Below are 20963 nucleotides of genomic sequence, written 5' to 3'. Positions count from 1 at the left end.
GTGTACTTTTGCATGCACAGCAGCAGCTAGAAAAATATGGCCCCAAAGCAGAAGCTGGTTTTGTTTAACACTCCCTGCCCCCCCCCCCCATTTACCAATAAATGGAAGTAGTCTCCTTGGTGCCGTTACAAAATCTCTTTGCTGAATGGCTTGGAAAAGTGCCACATTTACTCGATCAGCTCTCATTAGACTCATTAAAAGATGATTATAATATCAGAGCGTGGGCAGCCTCACTTCGCACCCCGGAGTGCAGCAGTGCACAGGTTGGTAATAAAGGGAAATATGGCAAGGTTAATCACGCCTGACAGTGCTACACCAATTTTTGTGCAAAGGGGCCTCTGAACGCTTTGCAAAGATTAATTCATTCAGTTCTTTTGCAAGGCAGGGATAAGGACTTTGTACGGTACCTGGCAAAGCCGTGATGATGTAGCGCACCAGAGACCCCACAAAATTAGTGATGTGGGTATGAATAAAATTTGCAAATATCTTGCATGCACTTTCTCCCCTCATATAAATGTTAGGGCTGGAATTTGCTTATTTATGGTTGTCAATATGATATTGGGCCAAGTTTATCATCTTGTTATTGGCATATAAAGCCCTGAAGAACTCCAGATCAGGTTACCCCTTGCCTCATAAATCCCTGCCTGGACACCTAGATCCTTGAAGACCTTCTTAGTAGTGCTGCATGCTCCCAAGGTTTTAAAGCTGATCATCTGAATATGATGTATTATTCTATACTTGTTTCATTACTGTAATTTTGTTGATTCTATGCTGTTAACACTCCCATCTTATAAGGCTGTGCTCTGAGCTAGCAAGTTTCACTACAAGGCTTAAAACTTATGGCTGTTTCCCAAACTTGGGTCTCCAGCTGTTTTTGGACTACAATTCCCATCATGCCCGACCACTGGTTCTGCTAGCTAGGGATGATGGGAGTTGTAGTCCCCCCCCCCAAAAAAAATACAGCTGGGAAACCCTGGTCTAGGGGATTCTACACACACACACCTTTCAAAATTGCAAATGCTCAGGAACCCAATTTGTGCATGCAGAATATAGAATGCAAATTGGAATTGAATCATCTTGGTTGGCATGGTATTTGCTAAAGGAGTTACACGCTCCCAGGTGTGGAACGTGAGTAAATGGTGTGCATGAAGAACTGGCAACAAGAACAGCCAAATACTCCAGCTAGGGAGAGGTCATAGGCAGCAGGAGAAAGGGGAGGAAATCTTACACAGACTGCTTCCCCCCAACTCAATTCTCAGCCACAGTGTCTACCTGGAGTTCAAAGGGATCAAGTGGGAGGCAGCGATTGGGTTTCCTGCGCCACCAGCTGATGCAAGATGCTGGAGCGCTATGGCAGCTGACTTTGGCCACTGGCCTTTTTTCTCCAAACATCTCAGTCTGGTGCCAGCAGACACTTTTGGTACACATCAGGCCACCCAAGGAACCAATGTTACGTTTCTCGAATGCACCTGGAGAAGTGACTGGCTCCAAGATCGCTTGTGATGAGTGATGGGGTGTAAATTCTATTAATCATATCTGCCCAATCTGAAACGAAACGAAAGGCAGCCAGCTGCAAGAATTCACACTCTTCACACCGTAGAGATATAGATATATTTGTGTTGCATATTTAAGACAACTTTTAACATAATGCTTCCAACACAAAGCTTTCAGCACTCGTTCTTTGGAACAGGTTTCAATTCACGCCCTGCCTAGTTCACCCCCTTGGCTCAGAACGCACAACACGCTTTTATGAGTCCCTTTTCCAGACAAAGGTACCCCGACATCGCACTGTATCGCTGGAAACGGAGAAGGTTGTGCCCTGGGGGTAGGGGTGGGCAATGAGCCCTACTAGGAGCTCAGGCCAAAGAAGAATCAGTGTGCTATGGGTCTGGCAAACCCCACTCGCAAAAAAATCTTCCATTTTCAAAGATTCTTTTTAGCACCAGCACAGCTCTTGAAATCAAAGAACTTTTTTTAAAAAAAAACAAACGAACAAACAGAGGTCATTTGTGATCTGCACTTCCAATCCAAGAACAAAATAAAGAACAGAAGCAGAACGTTTTGAAGAAATGCAGGGAAGTTAACTGCCTTGAAAGGCTCAGACCAAATAACCCCTGAGATCAAAACTTTCCAAACATCTTACTGAGACTGTATCAAAACTCTGAACCTCAAGTCTGTTTCGACCACCTTCTAAAGAGGTTTTCCAGAGGCAGCATCAACAGCTCCTCATCATGTCAAGTCGTCTGTGTGTTCTTTCTGATATGGCACACTTAAAACAAAACGAGAGACCGTGTGTGTGTGTGTGCGCGAGAGAGAGAGAGAGAGAGAGATACTCTCCAAAGTAGACTATTTTGTCTTAACACTTCTATTTCAACAGCAACCATTAAGGGGCCCCAGACACTGATTCCCCAGTTCAACTGGGGGTGGTTTACTCAGGAACTGGGATACAGTTGAAAGATCAGATCAGGATAAGAAATAAGACTGGACATCGGACAACATTCAGTACAGAATTAAGATCACTCCCTGTGCATGGGAACACTGTTTTTGGCTGGGAAGTATACAGCTTCAGAGGGCTAAATTAGCCATTCAAAGTAAGTGTAGGTGGTGTGTGTGTGTCTGTGTGTGTGGCGTGTAAGGTCACAAATGATGCTGCCTGATTTGTCAATGTAAAAAAAAAAAAAAAGGAAAGGGGAAAAAATCCACATTGAACAGTTGACACACTGGGGGGAGGAAGAAGGTCAGAGTTGACTGTCCATTCTGGCAGTGGTACCAGGGGTAACAAATATCCAGAGACAAGAAAATTCATTCGGAAAACAAATGAAGGGATTTCCTGCCTTGCATCAGACGTCAAGACAACCTTGACTTAATAATAAACCTTAATAAACCTGGCTTAATAAGGCCCTTTGGATGGGACAGGTCTGCAATGTGCCACCAAGACGCAAAACACAGCCAGATTTCAAGCCAAAGGGAGAAGGGGAATAGGCAAGGTAGATGGCGAGGCTTGAGAATGAGGCACTGTGCAAGGGGGACTGGCAGGTGGTGGAGGTTTGGCACAGTGGGCAGCTCCATTAAGGGGGAGCCTTGGCACAGCTGCCAGGGGGGGCAAACCCCTTCCTTGCTTCTAACCGGGAGCTGCAAAAAATAAAAAATAAAAAATAAAAAGAGAGAAGCTCTCTCCAACGTCAGCAGCAAGATCTAAGCTCCTAGCACTGCTAGGAGGGAAACACAAATGTTCCACCCTCTCCCCACCCCTACCGGAATCAGCAAGGAGGACCAAAATCATGTTACAGTGTAAGAAGAAGACAATGGGAACACTGAAATGCTCCCCACCCCACCTCTAGAGGCAGAGGGGCAGGATGACCGCCGTCGCTATTGCACTTTTGTCTCATATATACATAACACATTTGTAAAAAAATAAGAACTAAAAGGATGGGTTTGGGAGATGAGAAACAGGTCTGCCAAGCCAGGCACAGCTGCTCAAGAGGACACAGACCCGGTTAAAGTGACGGCCTGGTTGCCTGCATTCCCCCATCTACCCCCACCTGGCCATTTCCCAGAATCCTCTGCCAGCAACCATTTGGGAACAAAGAGTCCTGGATCTTGCAGAGCATCACCCAGAGGTGAGGAGGGCACGCCGGCTCAGGTGCGCTGCAGCCACGAAGCTGAGAGCTCACCTGCTAGACTAGAGAGAGCTTCCAATGCTCGGGACTCGTGTAAATACAGGTAGCCCCTCCCCTATCCGCTTCACCGTCTCTCCAGCCAATCCTGAGAACGGGTGGGCGGGGCCTCTGCCTCCACACCACCTTTGCGCTGCCGACAGCCAATAAGAGTTTCCTGCTCTGCTGGAGAAGATCCCGTTCACGGGAGGATGGTACATTTTCACAGGATGACGAAGTCTCGAGCGTTCGCCCTGCGGAGAGGAGGGGGCCTGTGCGCCCAGCCCCACACCCTGCCACGAGGGGATGCTTCCTTGATCCCAACAATGTGCTGCCGGCGGCCCCTGCTACCTCAGCCGCCCGTCGGGCTTGATGGCCCCCAGTTCTGACTTGGGGTCCGGGGAGAGCGAGCTCCAGGAGGTTTTGCTACAGAGCTCCAGGGTGGAGCAGCTGGAGGGGCTTGCCACGCAGAGGGCAGCCACCGACCAGAAGCTGCCGATGCTGCTGTCCGTCCAGTTCTCAAGAGCCTTGCCAATGAGCTGCGTGTGCCGGTGGGAGGCTCGTCCTGTTTCGTCCAAGCTGGGGAGGCTCAAGATCCCAGCCAGGCCCTGGAAGTTCTGCTCCATGTACTCATTTCGAGGAGGACCAGCGTGAAGCCACTTGCCATCATCTGGGACGGAACACAACAGGGAAAGGCAGTTAGCTGGGGGCACACACAGGCCCAAGTGCGCCGCAAATCCCTCCAACGAAGCAGGCTTTGGCTAAGCTTTTCTCTAGGCCAGGTGTGGGGAACCAGGTGTTGCTCCAGCATGACCAACGGCCAACGATGATGGGACTTTTGGGCAAGCAACATCTGGAGGGCAAAAGGTCCCCCATACCTGCTCTAGGCTCATAATAATACATTACAGTGGTACCTTGGGTTTCATACTCTTCAGGTTACAGACACTTCAGGTTCCGCTAACCCAGAAATAGTACCTTGGGTTAAGAACTTTGCTTCAGGATGAGAACAGAGATTGTGCTCCAGCGGCGCGGCAGCAGCGGGAAGCCCCATTAGCTACAGTGGTGCTTCAGGTTAAGTTTCAGGTTAAGAACGGACCTCCAGAACGAATTAAGTACCTAACCAGAGGTACCACTGTAATTTATTATCATTGTTTTTTTATTTTAGGGAATCCAGTGCTGGTCCTACTCAGGAGTAGATGCACACTGAAACTAATGAACCAAGCTAGTCACATCCATTAACTTCAGTGGATTTCCCCACCTCCACCACCAACTAGGACTAGCCCTGGATACCACCTGGCCTGATTAATTACTATTACTGCATTGATTTACATACAGCGTTAACGCCAAAACATGCTTCTGAGCAGTTTCCTAGTTTAAAAACAATTGCATGGTTATTAAAGCACAAACACCCAAAATTAAACGATCCCATTGAAACAGCACAGTGCTTAAAAACAGGAGTCTTGGGTCAAGAGATCAAGGGAATGCTAAACTGGAGCCTCTTCAGAAGCCAGCAGAAAGTCAATAAAAAGGGGGGCCTGCCATATTTCAGATCCATTCCGCATCCTCAACACTGGTGGGCTGTGAGGCAGGTAGCTAGGCCAGGCACAGGCAAACTTGTCCCTCCAGATGTCTTGGGGCTACAACTCCCATCATCCCTGACCACTGGTCCTGTTAGCTAGGAATGATGGGATTTGTAGTCCCAAAACATCTGGAGGGCCAAGTTTGCCTATGCCTGAGCTAGGCAGTGCTGCAGGTGCTCACAGCATGACTTTAGGTGGGAGCAGCCAGAGAGAGGTGGTCACTGCTCACAGGTGCAGAACGGATGCTTGTCCCTCATGCCATTGGCAACTAGGAGGGCCACCCATTTAGCAGCTAGGTGCCTGCATGGTGCTCTCTGTGGGGAGCCTGCCGCCCCCGGCTACCTCCTGGAAAAGAAAGGTAAAGTCGGGGACGCCTTTCCCCACAACTTGGCAGCCACCCAGTGAATCACAGCACCGGCCATCACTGATGTTCGGTTACTGCTCTTGCCGGCTCGTTATTGAGGAAAAGCAAACTGTGCTGCTTGCCTTAGCTGGCAGACTGCTGAGCGCTTTCTCCCTAACCGAACTGGATTATGGCACTGAGGGGCTAGTCTTCTGACCCCTGGGCAAGATACAGTGGTACCTCGGGTTACATATGCTTCAGGTTACATACGCTTCAGGTTACAGGCTCTGCTAACCCAGAGATAGTACCTCGGGTTAAGAACTTCGCTTCAGGTTGAGAACAGAAATCATGCTCCAGTGCCGCGGCAGCAGCAGGAGGCCCCATTAGCTAAAGTGGTGCTTCAGGTTAAGAACAGTTTCAGGTTAAGAATGGACCTCCGGAACGAATTAAGTACTTAACCCGAGGTACCACTGTATAGCCTGTCTCTAGGTGGGGCAGGCCACCAAGGCCAGGAAAAGCAAGGAAAGAAAATCAGCATTAAGTTGCATTGCCCCTCCCTCCCTCATTTGCCTCCACTGAACTGCTCCACTTTCTTTCTGTCTTCTAATTGGACAGGAAGGAGTCAGGAAGAACGGTGAAGCAGCCAAGCCGATGGCAAGGCAGAAGCAACCAACGCTGCCTTGAAGCTGAGCACAGAAGCAGGGAAACGCCATCACTTCTTACAGGAAGCTGGCCTGCCTTACTTGTTGCAGCTGAAACAAACAGAAGGTTGGTCTGCCTACCGCCGCGGGCAGGGGTTGCACTGTATCTTGGGTGGGACAGGAGCAGTGGCAGCTGCCCTACGCTTTGCCTGGTCCCTCAGACCAGCAGTCAGGTGGTGGGCGAACCGGCTTGCCTGCCTTGTCCCCTTCCGCTGGTGGAGAGGGAAGGAAGGGTTCAGCTCACCTCCAGCTGAGCCAAGATTTGTGTGCATGTTTCCTTGCTTAAGAAAGCTCCTGTGTTGCTAGAGCCACTGCCACTTGCACACAGTCTAACTGCTCACTCTCCCGACTCAAGCGGCTTCCTTTCCCCCCTCTTGACAAGGAGCACAATGGGATCCGTGGGTTCTCCCCCCCCCCTCCTTTTGCCTCAACAATTCCCTTCCTCCAGTGCCTGCTGCTCTGCCCTTCCACCAGCCTCCCACGTTTTCGCTACTCGCCTCACCGTGTTGCGCTGAGAGAGAACGTTCCCTGGCAGCCTCTTCCTTTCCCCCAAATTGTTTACCCCCTCCCCGACTCCCCAGCCAGCAATTGTGGAGGATAACAGAGAGCTGATTTCCTGAAATCCCGGGGGTGCCGAGTTGCTTGCTTAAAATACAAAAGAAGGCCCTGACTTCCTTCTCCCTTTGTTCCACATACACACTCTTCAATAAAACCCTGTGCAAGCTCACTCAAAAAGCAGCATGCAGCATGGGTAGGCTCAGGCTGTGCAAGTAATTCCACAGAGGCACATGCAGCAAAAATAAAGGGATGAGAGAGGTGCCAGAGTGTGCATAAGCTGTTAAGATACGCTGTATACCTCATGTCTGGACCACCACCTCAGTTCATTGGCTTTTAGGGGGCCAAGCTGTCCATCCTACAGGAAATAGAGGCAGCCATCACAGGCTCTACTAACATTCCCCTAAAACCAAACTGTGCATGTTTAGAGGTACCACGCACCATGACTTTTGGGTGGTGGGAGGTACCCCTGGCTGTTCTTGCCACTGTCACGTGTCACCCCTTCACTGAAATTCTAGGGCTGCAATCCTATTAATGCTTACTTGGGAGTAGGTTTCCTCAAAAGACTTTCAAATAAATGTGCTTTAGGACTGCACTGCAGAACCCTTTGACCAGGTTCAGGTTTGTGCAGTGCATATTACCCCGTGCTGCAGAGATTTAAAATCACAAGTATAAATGTGAGAAGGCTGCTTGAGAACCACCTCAAGAGGACACGGAGAGCGCAACTGCAGACGGGCCCGAAGAAAAGAACCGTGAAGTCAAAACCGACTTCTGACGGCCTACTCGAATATTATGTTTTTTTGTGCACTGCCACAAATGCAATGCGTGAATGAGACAAGCGTGGATTTAGAAACAGGAGTATCACACAGGGACACTCAGCACAAAGCTAGCATGGGCTGGAGTGTATGCTTTTGTTTGGGAACTGCAAAGCAACAGTTCCCTCCCCCCCCCCTTAGCTCCCCCCCTCACCTTTCCTGAGAGGCTGCTTGCGGTTGAAGGTCTGTGGGACAACCAGGAACTGGCTCTCACCCAGGGGCTCCCAGAACTGGAGGAGTCGGATGGTCCACACACCTGGGCGAAGAGGCCGGTTGAGGGGAGGCTTGTACTGCGTGAATTCTGCCTCTGCGTCCACTGCAATGTCGTAGGAGGTGGCAATGACATAGGTGGGGTCAATCCAAACGACGGTGGCTGTGAGGTTGGGGCCCCGGGCCCATTTCTGCATGGCCACTGGCTCATCAAAAGGTCCAATCAAGCCACCAAAATTGCGGAAGATCCTCTCTTTTGGGTCCCACTCGGTACCTACCTGCGGGAGGGAAGGAGAGGAACACTCAGAATGGGAAACACCACACACACACTATGGGATAATTAATAAACTCGTTTTTCATCATGCTATGGTAGACTCTCCAATAGCCAGATATAACACTTAGAACCTGCCCCAAAGAGAGGGCTTGGGCCAACAATGGTTGTACAGTAGACATTCAGGTTGTGAACGTGATCCGTGCAGGATGCACTTTTGCAACCCGCAGCGGCGCAACTGCGCACACACGGGTTGCAATTCGGTGCTTCTGTGCATGCACAAAGTGCGATTTAGCACCTCTGCACATGCGCATCCGCCGAAACCCGGAAGTAACCCATTCCAGTACTTCTGGGTTTTGGAGGGTCCGTAACCTGAAAAAACGCAACCTGAAGCACCTGTAACCCAAGGTATGACTGTACTAAGAAGTTGACAACAGACCAAAAGACACTGGAATATTTTCCAGAAATGGGCAACCAAAACAATCAAAGGGGTGCAAGAGCTTCCCTATGAGGAAAGCTTACAATATTTGTGTCTTTTGTTGTTGCTGTTGTTCTGAGAAGAGGGTGTGTGTGTGTGTAACATTAATTTTTTCAAAGCATTTTCTGTGTGCCGCTTTTATCTATCTGCACAACTGCAGCAGAAAGACACTCACAGAAGAAATTAGTGTGACTGACTGTTGCTTCTTGTGAGGAAGGAAGATAAGGGAGGGACCTGGAGGACGAGAGGAGCAGCCCATCTTATTATCACCTCTTGTGCTGATTTGATTAAGCTGCCTTTCCTATCTATGACTTTTTAGAAGTCCGACTGTTGCAGTTGAACCTCTGTATATATTAAAGGTGTATAAAATTATACAGGGTGTAGAGAAAGCAGACAGAGTAAAGTTTTTCCTTTCTCTCTTATAATACTAGAACTCAAGGGCATCCAATGGAAGCTGACTGTTGGGAAATTACTGGACGAGGCTGCTACTTTTTGAAGAAAGGACTTCCCCTATAATGAACGACCTGAAGCTGCTGCAAACCCTGAGGCTACCGTGCACTCTGGCACTTACTCAGCAGAATCAACCCACCCATGGTCTCGGCCTACCCTTCTTTTTTAAGACTGGAATGTTCCCGAGACAGAAACTAACTTCTTTTTTGTATCTCCCCATCTTCAAGTTGAGAGTTTTGAGCCAGGAAGGACCACCAGCAGGAAGCAGGAAGCCTACCTCAAGGTTCTGCAGGCGGTTGGCCTGCCTGCTGCGGCCTGCTAGCTTGAGAGTCCCTCGAGGCATCACCCACATTTCCAGAGACTCCACCTGCTGCGACGCAGGGTTTTGTACTTCCTGAGTCACCAAGTAGCCCTGGAAATGGTCATCGTAGAAGTACAGGTGCACACTGGACGGGAAGCCCTGTGGCTCAAACCTAGAGAGAGGAAGCAAAGAAGAGCAAGTTAACATCTGCATTTCGAGGTAAAGTGGCATACCTCCAAGTCTGCAGGCCTAATTTGGACATCACTGCTTCCCCGTTTGGTACACACTTCCTGATTTGTAGTTCTGTTTCTTAACCCGTCTGCTCCCCTGGCTCTCAAAACAGCCATAGTAACTTCTCAGAGTCGGAAGACACTAGTCCTACACCTTTTAATCCAGGAGCACTATCAGACTGATCCCATTTTCCTGCAGGCCATCAGCTGATGAGACCTTACCTGTCCCCTTGTGCCTCTCATTTCCCTGGACGCCCACTGCCATATAAAACATATGATCTGTCTAACTCAGTACTGTCTATTTTCACTGCCCTTCTCCAGTCATACTTGTCATGGAATTCTACTCAATATTGATCCAGAGTAGATTCCAATGTATAGTTAGCAGAGTAAAACTTAAAACACGTTGCAGGATTCCCCCCAAAATAGACCAGAGGCAATTATATTTCATGCAGCAGAGCTTTACTGCTACTGAAGGCAAATGAGTCTAATGGTCATAAATACAATACATTCAGGATTGGCACTGTCCATAAGAAATCCAGTTGCAGCAGACTTAAATTAAACTTACAGTAAATCTAAACCTTAACACTAAGCATACAGAACACCACACCAGAAGGAAAAGAGATAGAAAGAGAAGAAGAGTGGAACTCAGGCTCCTTCTGGCCTCCTATTATAATCAGCATGACCTTGACAGAAGAGATAACAGAACCAGTTTAAGCCAGCTGTACTCAGCTTATCTGAAGGTATAACCCAAACACCAGGAACCTTCTGCTTGCTTCTTTCACACAGAGAAGCTTCCAGAACCCTCTTGAATTAAGTAGAATAGGAAATATCTCTGCACATTGGATCAATACTTTCTGTAAATGCAAACTGACAATACTACCCTGAGGACCTTTTGAAAGGAGCTACCAGGGCTTGAACCTTCAGGTTTGCTCCTGCTTGCTCCTGCTATCTAGTCCAGCAACCTGTTCTTATAGTGACTCTATCCCAAGCACGCACACTCCCCACTTGCAATTCCAAACAACTGGCCTTCAGGGGCATATTGCCGTTGACGTTCGGCCCATCTCCAAAGGCGCAGAGTGCCACACGCTGCTGTGGGAGCAGAGAGTCAAGCCAAGAAGAAGGCGGCCCAGGAGTCTGCAGACAAAAGCTCTCCTAACTGGCCACAGAATGTAACTCCCTGCTACTACTACTATTATTATTATTATTATCATCATCAGTCAATCGGCCGGAATTACCTGCAAAGCTTCTCCTCTTTCTGTGCCTGCGCAGATGTCACTTTCCGCAGCCCCAGCCTGGAGAAGGATGTGTACACAGTCAGGGTGACGTCGCTGAGCCCACTCAGCCCATCCACGCGGTCATAGACACTCTCCCAATAGGCCTTGAGGGCTGGTGTGTTAGGTGGGTAGTTACCGTAGAGATGCGAGTCCAAGATCTCCAGCACCTCCTGGTTGATCGTGGATTCGAACTTCCTGGCAAAGAAGGTGGGTCTGGAGATTTGCTGAAAAGACACACAGACGTTGGAAGGAGGAGGGGGTGTGTTTTACAACATGATTCAGGCTCAAATCTGCAATGTGCAGAAAAGAAACATGCCAGAAATAAGACGACGAGGAGAGGACATGGGGGGCTGGGGGGGGGGGGAAGCGGAGGAAATCTAACCAAATAAATCTCCTTTACTTGACCCACACACAAAGATTCCATGTGAAAGGTGGAAGTGAATACAAAATGCATACACCTGTACCCTATCGCTGATACAATTTGGGTTTCTAGGAACCCTGCCTGGTTGCAGAATCCTGCCTTTTTTTTTTCTTTTGAAGAGGTGGTGATTGGGCAAAATATCTAAGAGCAGAAGCAGGTCTTTTAAAGAGGTGGTGGGGAGTCAGTCCTCAACGTGCTGCTGTTGCTGCACAACCCAAGACTGCATCTGGATCTGAGCCTTCAGAGATTTAGGTCAGTAGGTACACCCACGAGGTCCTAACTCCCGCTTGAACCCGTTAACCGCAAAGACCGCAAGTGCCAGGGTCCTACTGGAAAGCAGTCCTTGTAAAGCAGCTATAGAAACTGACTTCAAATAACATTTTCAGCCAGGAGGCACAACTCTGAAGCCACTGTTAACCCTACGACCTCACCTTTCACTTTGCTTATTCAGGTCGCTGCTGCTGCACCAGTTCGGCTCGTAGGCTCTGAACAGGCCCACCAGAAGGGAGCCAAACTTGCAGGGTCTGTTTTTGAGACACTCAACAGGAGCATCGTGTTACGGTAAACTCACCAGAGATTAATTCTGGCTCTGATGTTGGATGCTGGTCAAGGCCTCTGAACTTGTGTAATCTACTCTCACATTTAAATTCTGTGCCACCCCCATTCTCCTTGTGCCCCTGCACTATCTTCCTCTCATACTTCATGCCAATTACAAGGTTCAAGTCCTCAGCGTGAAAACTCTCCACCTGCCCGCACATGCCCTTCATTCCCCTCAAGCTCACTCTCTGTCACTCCCAATGTTTCCTTCCCCACCTCTCTCTCTAAATGCCCATCTGCCATGTGCTTCAGCAACCCTCCACAATTCAGCCCCTTTCCTTTTTCACTTTTAAAAAACCAAGCCACCCAAAGTTTCACCTTCCCATTGCAATTAGATGCTCTCTTCACCACTCGCTGTCAGTCTTGGCTCCAGAGATTGCATTCCAATGGTAGGCAGGGCCAGAGGCAAAAAGGGGTGCTAGAAAGGGGCTCGCATGAAGCATTTGAAATTAGCCAGGCGCATTTTGCACCTGGCTATTGGTCACTTCTGACCAAGTGAAGATGCCCGGGTGCCAGGATAGCACCTGGGGTGTCCATCATCTGGAGGTGAATACCTTAGGTTCCTTGGATTGTTTTCACACACTAGAAACAGATCCTGCAGAATTTTATCCATTATATTTTATCTGCACAGTCAGAATGAATTTTAGGAACCAAAAAGTCATATTGAAAAATATGACTTTCCAGCTGCCTGCCCCCCCCCCCCCCCGCCCAATGGCAACTCGACATTCTGTTTTGGCGACTGTAACCTTGGTTAAAGGAGCCGTTTGGCACCTAGCTTATATATGAGAGCCAGTGTGGTGTGGTGGTTAAAAGTGATAGACTCGTAATCTGGGGAACCGGGTTCGCGTCTCCGCTCCTCCACATGCAGCTGCTGGGTGACCTTGGGCTAGTCCCACTTTTCTGAAGTCTCTCAGCCTCACTCACCTCACAGAGTGTTGTGAGGGAGGAAGGGAAAGGAGATTGTTAGCTGTTTTGAGACTCCTTAGGGTAGTGATAAAGCGGGATATCAAATCCAAACTCTTCCTCTTCTATCTGAGTTTCTAACACCATTCGCAGGCCAACTGGAAGGGTGTGGTCGGCCAAATTAGGACCGCAGGCTGGATGTCTCTCCCCACTGCTGCTACAAGCACTCTAGATACAACAGTGGCAGTAAGCAGCACCACGTTAGAAGTACTAATTCAGAGCAACCAGTACAATGAAGCCCATGGATGGGAGAGAAGCTGAGTTACTTTGGTTACTGCAGAAGAGGAATAGGGGAGACATATCAACTCTTGAGAGCAGGAGTGAAACCTAATTGCGGAAGAGTGAAAGAGAGAGAGGGAGGGAGAAACAGGGGAACGCTTGGGGCACCTGTAGCCGCAGGAAGTCCTGTGGCTTGAAGTCATTCGGGGAGCAGCCGCACCAGTCCACTATGTGTTTATACTGGCATTTGCAGCCCAGCTTGCGGTTCCAGTTTGTCACCCGGAGGTTGTTGTCTACAAGGGTCTCACAGGCGTGGCTGTTCTCCAGGACAGTATGGAAGAAGGACTGTAAACAGAGAGAGAGAGAGAAGAGGGAAGGAAGGAGGAAGAAGAACCACAGTGAGCAATGTGGCAACCCGCTCAACGCCAAACTAACTGGGGAGCAACGAAATCGGAGATGCCAGCCAACCCACCTCTGCTGGGAGAAGCGTGTAGGTGTAGAACTGCCGTAGCTGGGAGACCAGCCGGTCACTGGTATAGACCACGTATTCCACAAAGCTTCGAGTGAGGGCGAACCAATCCGAGCCGCCGTCCACCACGATGCCCTCTGGGATCTGCCGTTCGCCCAGCCGCCACATGTGGGAGTCGCATTCGTGGAAAAGTCTGTCTAGGCCCTGCTTCTTGATGAACCTGTGCAGGGATGAATGCCTCAGATTCACTAGAAAGCAACGTGGAGTTTTCTGCATTAAGATCAGAGCAAGAAGGGTTCTGTAGAATGCTATACTCTTAACTCTGGGTTCCACAGCCAGGAAACTCCAAACATTCTGCATAATTACATTTGCTTTGCTTAATTCATCACTAAAAGCACTTTCCATGAAGTAACAGCCTCTTTGGTTTTCTGCAGAGACATCAGCCTGGCTCTGGTCATCTACTATATCAGAGGTTTTCAACCTTTTGGGATCCATGGCTCCCTTGACCAACTACGTACTTTCTGTGGCACCCCTGTGGAGCCCAGTTACATAACCCCTTGCCTGCAGAACCAGCAGCCCTTTACCCTTTTTCGAACACCCTCCCTTGTGGAGTGTTCTTCTCTTCTTCTGTCTCCTTGGGAGTCCTCTGGGCAGCTGCCCCTGGTCTCTGAGCTGCCCCCCTGCCCCAAAGAGAGGTGCCTCCTCACACTGCCCCACAGCGGTCTGGGAAGCACCCCATGGCCAGCCCCAGAGGCACTATTCGCTTGGAGAGCTTGTAGCCAGGGCTGCCGCAACAAACAGCTATGCAAGCCTTTGGGAGGCAGAGACGTGAGAGGGCATCAGAGGAGGGAGGGAAGGAGAGAGGGACAGAGGCCGGTGTTGCTTGTGGCACCTCTGACCACCATTCAAGGCACCCCAGGGTGCCTTGGCACATTGGTTGAAAACCACTGTACTAGATCATTGGTGGGGAACTTGGTTCCTGGGACTACAACTCCAGCCTCCCTTGACCCTTGCTCAAGCTCTGGCCTACCTCTTAGTGCAAACACAAGCCACTGAGCCTGAGCTTCCACCCACCATGAACCACCATTGGCAGGACTAGCAGCAACGGCAGCAGATATGCCCTATGCTTATATTTTATTCCATTCTCAGTTATGCTGTTTTTAATGCGCATTTTAATATTTGACTTCTTTTAGTAAGGCTTTCTTTGGAAATGTTTTAAGATTTTGTTGTTGTTTACTTTGCTGCATTAAATGCGCATTCTGTAGTTGACTTTCTTTGCCATGTTTTATTCTGAAATCTTTTACTACAGTAATGTAGTTTCCTGTTAAAATACATTGCTTGGAATGTATACTTTATACAGCCGTACCTTGGTTTTCGAACAGCTTAGTTCTTGGGCGTTTTGGCTCCTGAATGCCGCAAACCCGGAAGTGCGTGTTCCGGTTTGCGAACTATTTTTGGAAGCCGAACATCCAACGGGGCTTCTAATTGGCTGCAGGAGCTTCATGCAGCCAATCCGAAAACGCGCTTTGGTTTCCGAACGTTTTGGAAGTCAAACAGACTTCCGGGATGGATTCTGTTCAACTTCCGAGGAATGACTGTATTTGACTTTCTTCAGCAATGTTTTCTTCTGGATTGTTTTATTTGCTGTTTTAATGTGTTGCAAGCCGCTTTGAGGCTTTTTCTTTAAAAATATACAGCAATATAGAAAAATGAGTAACAACAACAATAATAATAATAATGCTGGCTGGGGCTGATGGGAGCTGGAGTTCAACAGCCGGAAAGTTGCAGAACAGTCACTCCTGTTCAGGAAAGAGGCTTCCACAGCTGCCATGATTCTGCCAACACTTTCCCTTCAAGGTATAGGAGGAGCCTCTTAGGCAGCAGTCAGGCAGCAGCAAATGAAACTGGCAGCAGAGTTGCCAAAAGAAAACACACAAAGATAAACTGAGTAGAAGACTACGAGGAGTTTTCAGATTATTCACTTACAGCAGAAACATCGTATCTACAACCTTTGTACTGCAATGGATTTCCGTTGTTTTGGGTTGCGGCTAGAGTTGTGATAGGAGCAGTGGGAGGACAGCAATCGGGAACATAGTGAACACACAGTTTTTGTTCCAGCAGAAGGCCCAATAAAGATTCCTTTAACTTTTCCAAACCTTTGGGCAAACCCTCATTCTCACCACCACCTCTACCCCACTCATGGTTCATTTTTAACCTCCTCCCCACGCTGTCTCTCAATCGAGGGAATTACCTGGCGTTATCTCGGCCATGAGACTTCAGGAAATTCTTGTCTCGGTGTTTCGACAGGAAGGTCACCAGCTCCTCGTTGGTCCTGCAGGTGGCAGCAATTCAAAGGAAGAATTAGAACAACCAAAGCAGGGGTTCAGTGGCAAGACTAGAAGGTTTTTCAGATATGTCAATTACAGTACAATGAAGTGGGGAGGGGAAATCATGGAGGCAAGTGCAGCCGCAACCTATCTGCATCTGTCTGAAGAGAGCCTGCACACAACAATATATGTCCGGCTTCTTCCCACATGATCGAAATCCCTGTTTTACCAAGTTCCCCTCATGGAGAAAGCCTTGCACTCGTCCCACCCCCCTTGGGTTCCCTTTCAACTCTATAATTCTATGATGTATATGAATTTTCAAAAAGAGAAGAGCAGGACAGGAAATACGACGCAGCGTCTGCAAGAAGAGCTTATGTTTTAGTGATGAAGCCATCCAGTGTCTTTTGGAAAGCCTTTGTCTAGTAATATGAATCTGCCTGGGCCAAAGAGGAAAGAACTAACTGGTGAAGCCCACACACTTCAGCGGTGCAATGTTTAAGAGTAAAGGATCAGGGCAGTTTGAGACATGTCAGGCTCTTTGTTAATGGATAAAAAAGTGGCAGCTTTTAAGCTCTCAAGGTATTCTTTGAAGAGCAGAAACTCCAATGCGGCCCAATGCAAAAGTAAAAAACCGAGTTATTATTTGTGGTCAGCTACTGTCTAAATCAAGTATAGGGGAAATAACATTCAGAATTGTTAAAAGAACTAATGGACTGTCTCTCCTCCATCATAAAAAGAGTTGCAAAGGGGAGCACTTTCCCCTAAATTTGTTGCAGAAGTTAATCATGAAATGTTTGCAAGGGCTGCTGCCTCGAACCCAAGAGACCCAGATGTGCCAAGTAACAAACACTTGGTATAAAAATGACAGCAGGGGTGCTACACCAATTTTTATTTTTTTCGCTCTTAAAACATCTGGTACAAACTGCTTCCAGACAGGCTAGTCGCTGCAGCTGAAGGACCCTGGACCAGAAGGTCTCAGGTTCAATCCTTAGAATCTCCAGGCAAGGCAGGTAGAGATCCCACCTATAAACCTGGGGAGCCATTGCCAGTAGATGTAGATAATACTGAACTAAATGGACCAATAGTCAGTACAGTGGTACCTCTACTTACGTTCACCTCCGGTTACGGATCCATCGGCACACGTATGCGGCAAACCCGGAAGTATTTTTCTGGGTTTCGCCGTGCACACATGCACAGAAGTGCTCTACGAACCGTGCGCATGTGCAGAAGCGCTAAACCGCACTGTGCAAATGCACAGAAGTGGCACCTCCAGATATGCACACCTCAAGATCCAACCGGAGCTCTGGAACGGATCCCGCCTGCAACCGGAGGTACCACTGCACAAAGCAGCTCCCTATATTTCTGGCCCTGAATAGTATGGCCGTTCCACTGTTCTCAGTGTCTCATTTAAAGTCAACAGCTGTTTTGCACAAACACAACAATTCACGCCTCCAACACTCAGAGAAGTGATTTTGTTTCAGAAACCTTCAGAAGCAGCCAAGATCTGAAAATCTGGGTTAATTGCCCTGCATCCTAGCCAAACCCTACTCTATTCCCATTACTGGGTCTCCTTCACTCAGTCTCCCTAATTTATTAAAAGGGTGTTTGCCTTGTCCTGCCTCCCTTAAGATGTGGCATCCTGCTTGCCTTCTTTCCCATTTTCCAACATGCAAACTCTCTCCCACCAACTGCTCAGGTGAGGCTATAGAAGGTGAGGAGCCTCCAACTCTAAGCCATGGTGTTTGAGTAGTCAAAGCCTCAGCTGACCTTGCAGGTAATTCCCTGCTCTGCTTCCTCCCACGCCCGCTCTCCCCACAACGAACCTGGTAGGGTAGTCTGTGGCACTCAAGTTGATGAAGTAGTCCCAGGCCCAGTCTGCCATCTCCAGCAAGTCTTTCATGCTGCGCAGGTACATCTTCAGCAGGCTGGCGCCACCCCAGATAGTGACCATGCGCCAAGGGGTGACCCGGATGTTGGGATAGTGCTGGGCCAACTCCACCACTTCGCGGTGCAGGTAGGTGGAGCGCTGAAAGGGGACAGAACCAAGTTTGAGTCCCAGGGGGAGGAGCATTGCTTCCTTTGGTCCATTCCTTCCTTCCTAGAAGGAGCTCTTTGAAAAATGTGTAGTAGTGCACGTGACGGTGTCTGCTTTCATTTGCAAGATTTCTGCTCCTTTATGATTGCACACACCTCTAACATTTCCCTTTGTTTGTGCCAGGGGACCTAAGGGAAGGGATCTTGCAATGGACTATCTATCTATCTATCTATCTATCTATCTATCTATCTATACACACACACACACACAAATTTAAATTTTCTGTTTTACAATTTAGAATACTCATTTAAACATCCTTAAAATATCAATGACTCCCCTTCTTCTCTTTCCATGGTTCATTTTGCATATCATAAGTCCCTGCATATTTTACATAAACCAAAACACTCAGTATTCCATTATTACATCCATCAAAACTTATTTGCACTGTTGAATTTATCTTAATGCTGCCAACGTTTTCAAGTGTACACAATCTCCCCCCATACATTCAATGAACCATTTTTCAATCTTCTCTAAACGTATGTTCTTCTTGTTCTCTTATTCTATATGTTAAGTCTGCAAGCTGCACATATTCCATCAGCTTAAGTTGCCATTCTTCTTTAGTTGGGACCTCACTCTTTTTCCATTTGGGGGCTAACAAAACACAGGCCGCATTAGTGGCGTACATAAATACCCCCCCCCCCTTTGGCAACACGCTTCAATGAAGGCAGGAGTGACACTTCTCCCTATCAGTAAAGCCAGAGATAAGACAAGGGAGAGAATCTTTCACAGCGCCCAGAGAGAACTCAGGGGAAGGAGTGGCAGTCTCTGGGCTGTATAGCAGGGAGTGTTGTGCAGAGGGCAAGACACAATTTCTCCAGGCGACCTAGCAAGGTGACCTGTGGACTCTTGGTTTGTCCCATTCCTCCCACCTCCCTCTCTCCTCTTAGTGCCAAGCTGTATTAGCGCAGGCCAGGAGGCCCCCTGCTTTACCTTATCCACATGGATGTAGAAGAAATGTTGCTGGTGATACACAGCCTTGATGAAGCGCTTCAGCTGACGGATGGCTCGCCCGTGAACGACCAGCATGTAGGCAATCCGAACTGGCTTGCTCACAGAGGCGTGGAGCATTCGGCTTTCATCCCACTGGATAATGGGGCTGACTTTCCCTGCAGAGATCAGAAGGGGTTGCAGATGGACTCAAGGTTATCTGAGCAGGAAGGGGGAGTGAAGAGGAGCTAGTGCACAAGCTCCTGAGGCCAAATGACCTTGAGGTCAGAAGAAAAGCTGCATTCCTACCCTGATCTCAGAAATACAGGGTGGAAGAATAACCTAAAGCAGCACATTTATACTGTCATCCAACTTGCAGCTGCAACATATCAGAAATAAACGTGCAACCCAGCACAGAGGAAGGCAAAAAAAAGGGGGCACAACCATCTTTTTCTGTGTGCAAATCAGACCTAAGTCTGGGTAAAAACCAGCCAGGGATCGAACCTGGGACCTTCTGAATGCAAAGCAGATGCTCCACTCCTGAGCTAGTACAGCCCTTCCCAAATTACATGGCCCATGCCCCATTTAATTAAGGGGATTGTCAACTTCTCTCTTTGGCAAGACAGTGCAGTGGCAAGACAGCTGATTTGCACACAGGAGGCCTCAAGTTGTCTCCAGCTAAAAAGGATTCCAAGCATCTAGGTTGGGAAAGACCTGTGGTTTGTTCCGCTGCTAGTCAAAGTGTACAGACCCGTGCTCTCACTCAGTGGGAGGCTGCTTCCATCGTATCTATGGGGCAATGGTCTGCTCAGCGACTGCGTTGGTGCCTGCAGAGGGTAAATGTCTCTATCCTGAGACAAGAGAACCACATAGCACCGAAGAAGCATCCTCTCTGCAAAGCGGAAATTGTGCTGCAAAGGTGAATTCAGGTCTCACCTGAAAGCTGGCACTGCCGGGGTACGGAGCGCGGCATAAGGTTCCCGGCTTGGTGCAGGCACACCACGTTGGCTATCTCCTGCTGGCACTGTTTGCTGCTGGCTCTGGCTAAGGCAGACAAGGCGTCCTTGCCGGCGATCTCACACTTGGGAGTGAAGTTGTTCTCTGTGGGCTGGGGCGCCCCTTCCACGCTGCCCGTGTCCCCGTGCTGGAAGACGGCTAGCTGGGCGTCCCCTCTGAGCTCCGTCAGGTTCCTTTGGCTCGAGGAGTCCAAGTAGACGGGGAACCGGCGACCGGGTTTGTGCTTCCCCGTAACCGCTCTCACCACTTTGGCCACTAGGACTCCGGGGTTGTCCGGACGGCTCTTCCATCGCCCATGCTTCCGGCTCAAGCTGCCCCTGCGGCCTGCCGAGCTGTCCAAATCCTTGGACCCTTCCCCGTTCTGAAGCAGCTGCGCCTTCTTCTGCCGTCCCTTCTCCAGTTTCAATCACACACACAGAATAAAAATGAAAGAGGAAAAGAAGAATTAACTTCAAGGTTCATCTCCAAGCTACTTTGCAGCATTAAAAATGAACGTTATCAGCACCCTTGCCATTTTCTAAAGGAGACAAGCTTTTTAATTAATGTACAAGAGTACATGCATGCATCAATTCATCTTCCCAGGGAACTCTGGGAATTGTAGCTGTGTAAATATAGAGACGCAGGTGGCGCTGTGGGTTAAACCACAGAGCCTAGGACTTGCCGATCAGAAGGTCGGCGGTTCGAATCCCTGCGACGGGGTGAGCTCCCGTTGCTCAGTCCCTGCCTCCCCCAGTTTTCCTCCCCTCCCCAACAAGCACTCAGCATTCTGTGGACACCGAGCATGCTCAGTCCACACTGCCGCCATTTTTTGACCCCATGTGCTCTCTCTCTCTCTTCCTAAACATTTTCCTACTTCTGCAAACCTTGGGAGTGCCCCAGAGTGTGTATTCCTCCCTTCTTGTTTCTTCTTGGCTCCATAATTCTGGCTACGGTCCTATTGGCACTCAGCAGCTGAGTTCAGACAGAATGATTAAGCTTAGCTGATTTTAGATAACTATTAGCAGGCAAAAACAATCCCCCCCTCCAGTCCTCCTTCCCTATGGTGGTTGTTGTTTTAATCTGCT

The 20963-nt window shown here is 48.8% G+C and overlaps 1 protein-coding gene across 4 annotated transcripts in view; it reads right to left on the bottom strand.

The window, feature by feature from the left end:
* Window positions 1–1597: 1597 nt before the first annotated feature.
* XYLT2 (xylosyltransferase 2) overlaps window positions 1598–20963 on the bottom strand; it is a 34606-nt gene continuing 15240 nt past the window's right edge. Inside the window, exons 2-11 of one of the 4 annotated variants that reach the window (XM_083430013.1) lie at window positions 19819–20293; window positions 18886–19061; window positions 17684–17886; window positions 15785–15865; window positions 13537–13753; window positions 13233–13409; window positions 10826–11088; window positions 9337–9532; window positions 7805–8138; window positions 1598–4326 (exon numbers count right to left, since the gene is read on the bottom strand). In XM_083430013.1, the coding sequence (XP_083286139.1) occupies window positions 4004–4326; window positions 7805–8138; window positions 9337–9532; window positions 10826–11088; window positions 13233–13409; window positions 13537–13753; window positions 15785–15865; window positions 17684–17886; window positions 18886–19061; window positions 19819–20293 (2445 nt within the window). In that variant the 3' untranslated portion in view covers window positions 1598–4003. The remainder of the gene's footprint in view (window positions 4327–7804; window positions 8139–9336; window positions 9533–10825; window positions 11089–13232; window positions 13410–13536; window positions 13754–15784; window positions 15866–17683; window positions 17887–18885; window positions 19062–19818; window positions 20294–20963) is intronic. The other 3 variants (XM_083430014.1, XM_083430015.1, XM_083430016.1) reach the window with 3 other exon arrangements.

This window comes from Podarcis tiliguerta (assembly GCF_965153285.1).
Source record: "Podarcis tiliguerta genome assembly, chromosome: 2".
Taxonomy (NCBI): domain Eukaryota; kingdom Metazoa; phylum Chordata; class Lepidosauria; order Squamata; family Lacertidae; genus Podarcis; species Podarcis tiliguerta.
The sequence above is the reverse complement of the archived record's forward strand: the minus strand, read 5'-3'. Positions and strand labels throughout refer to the sequence as shown.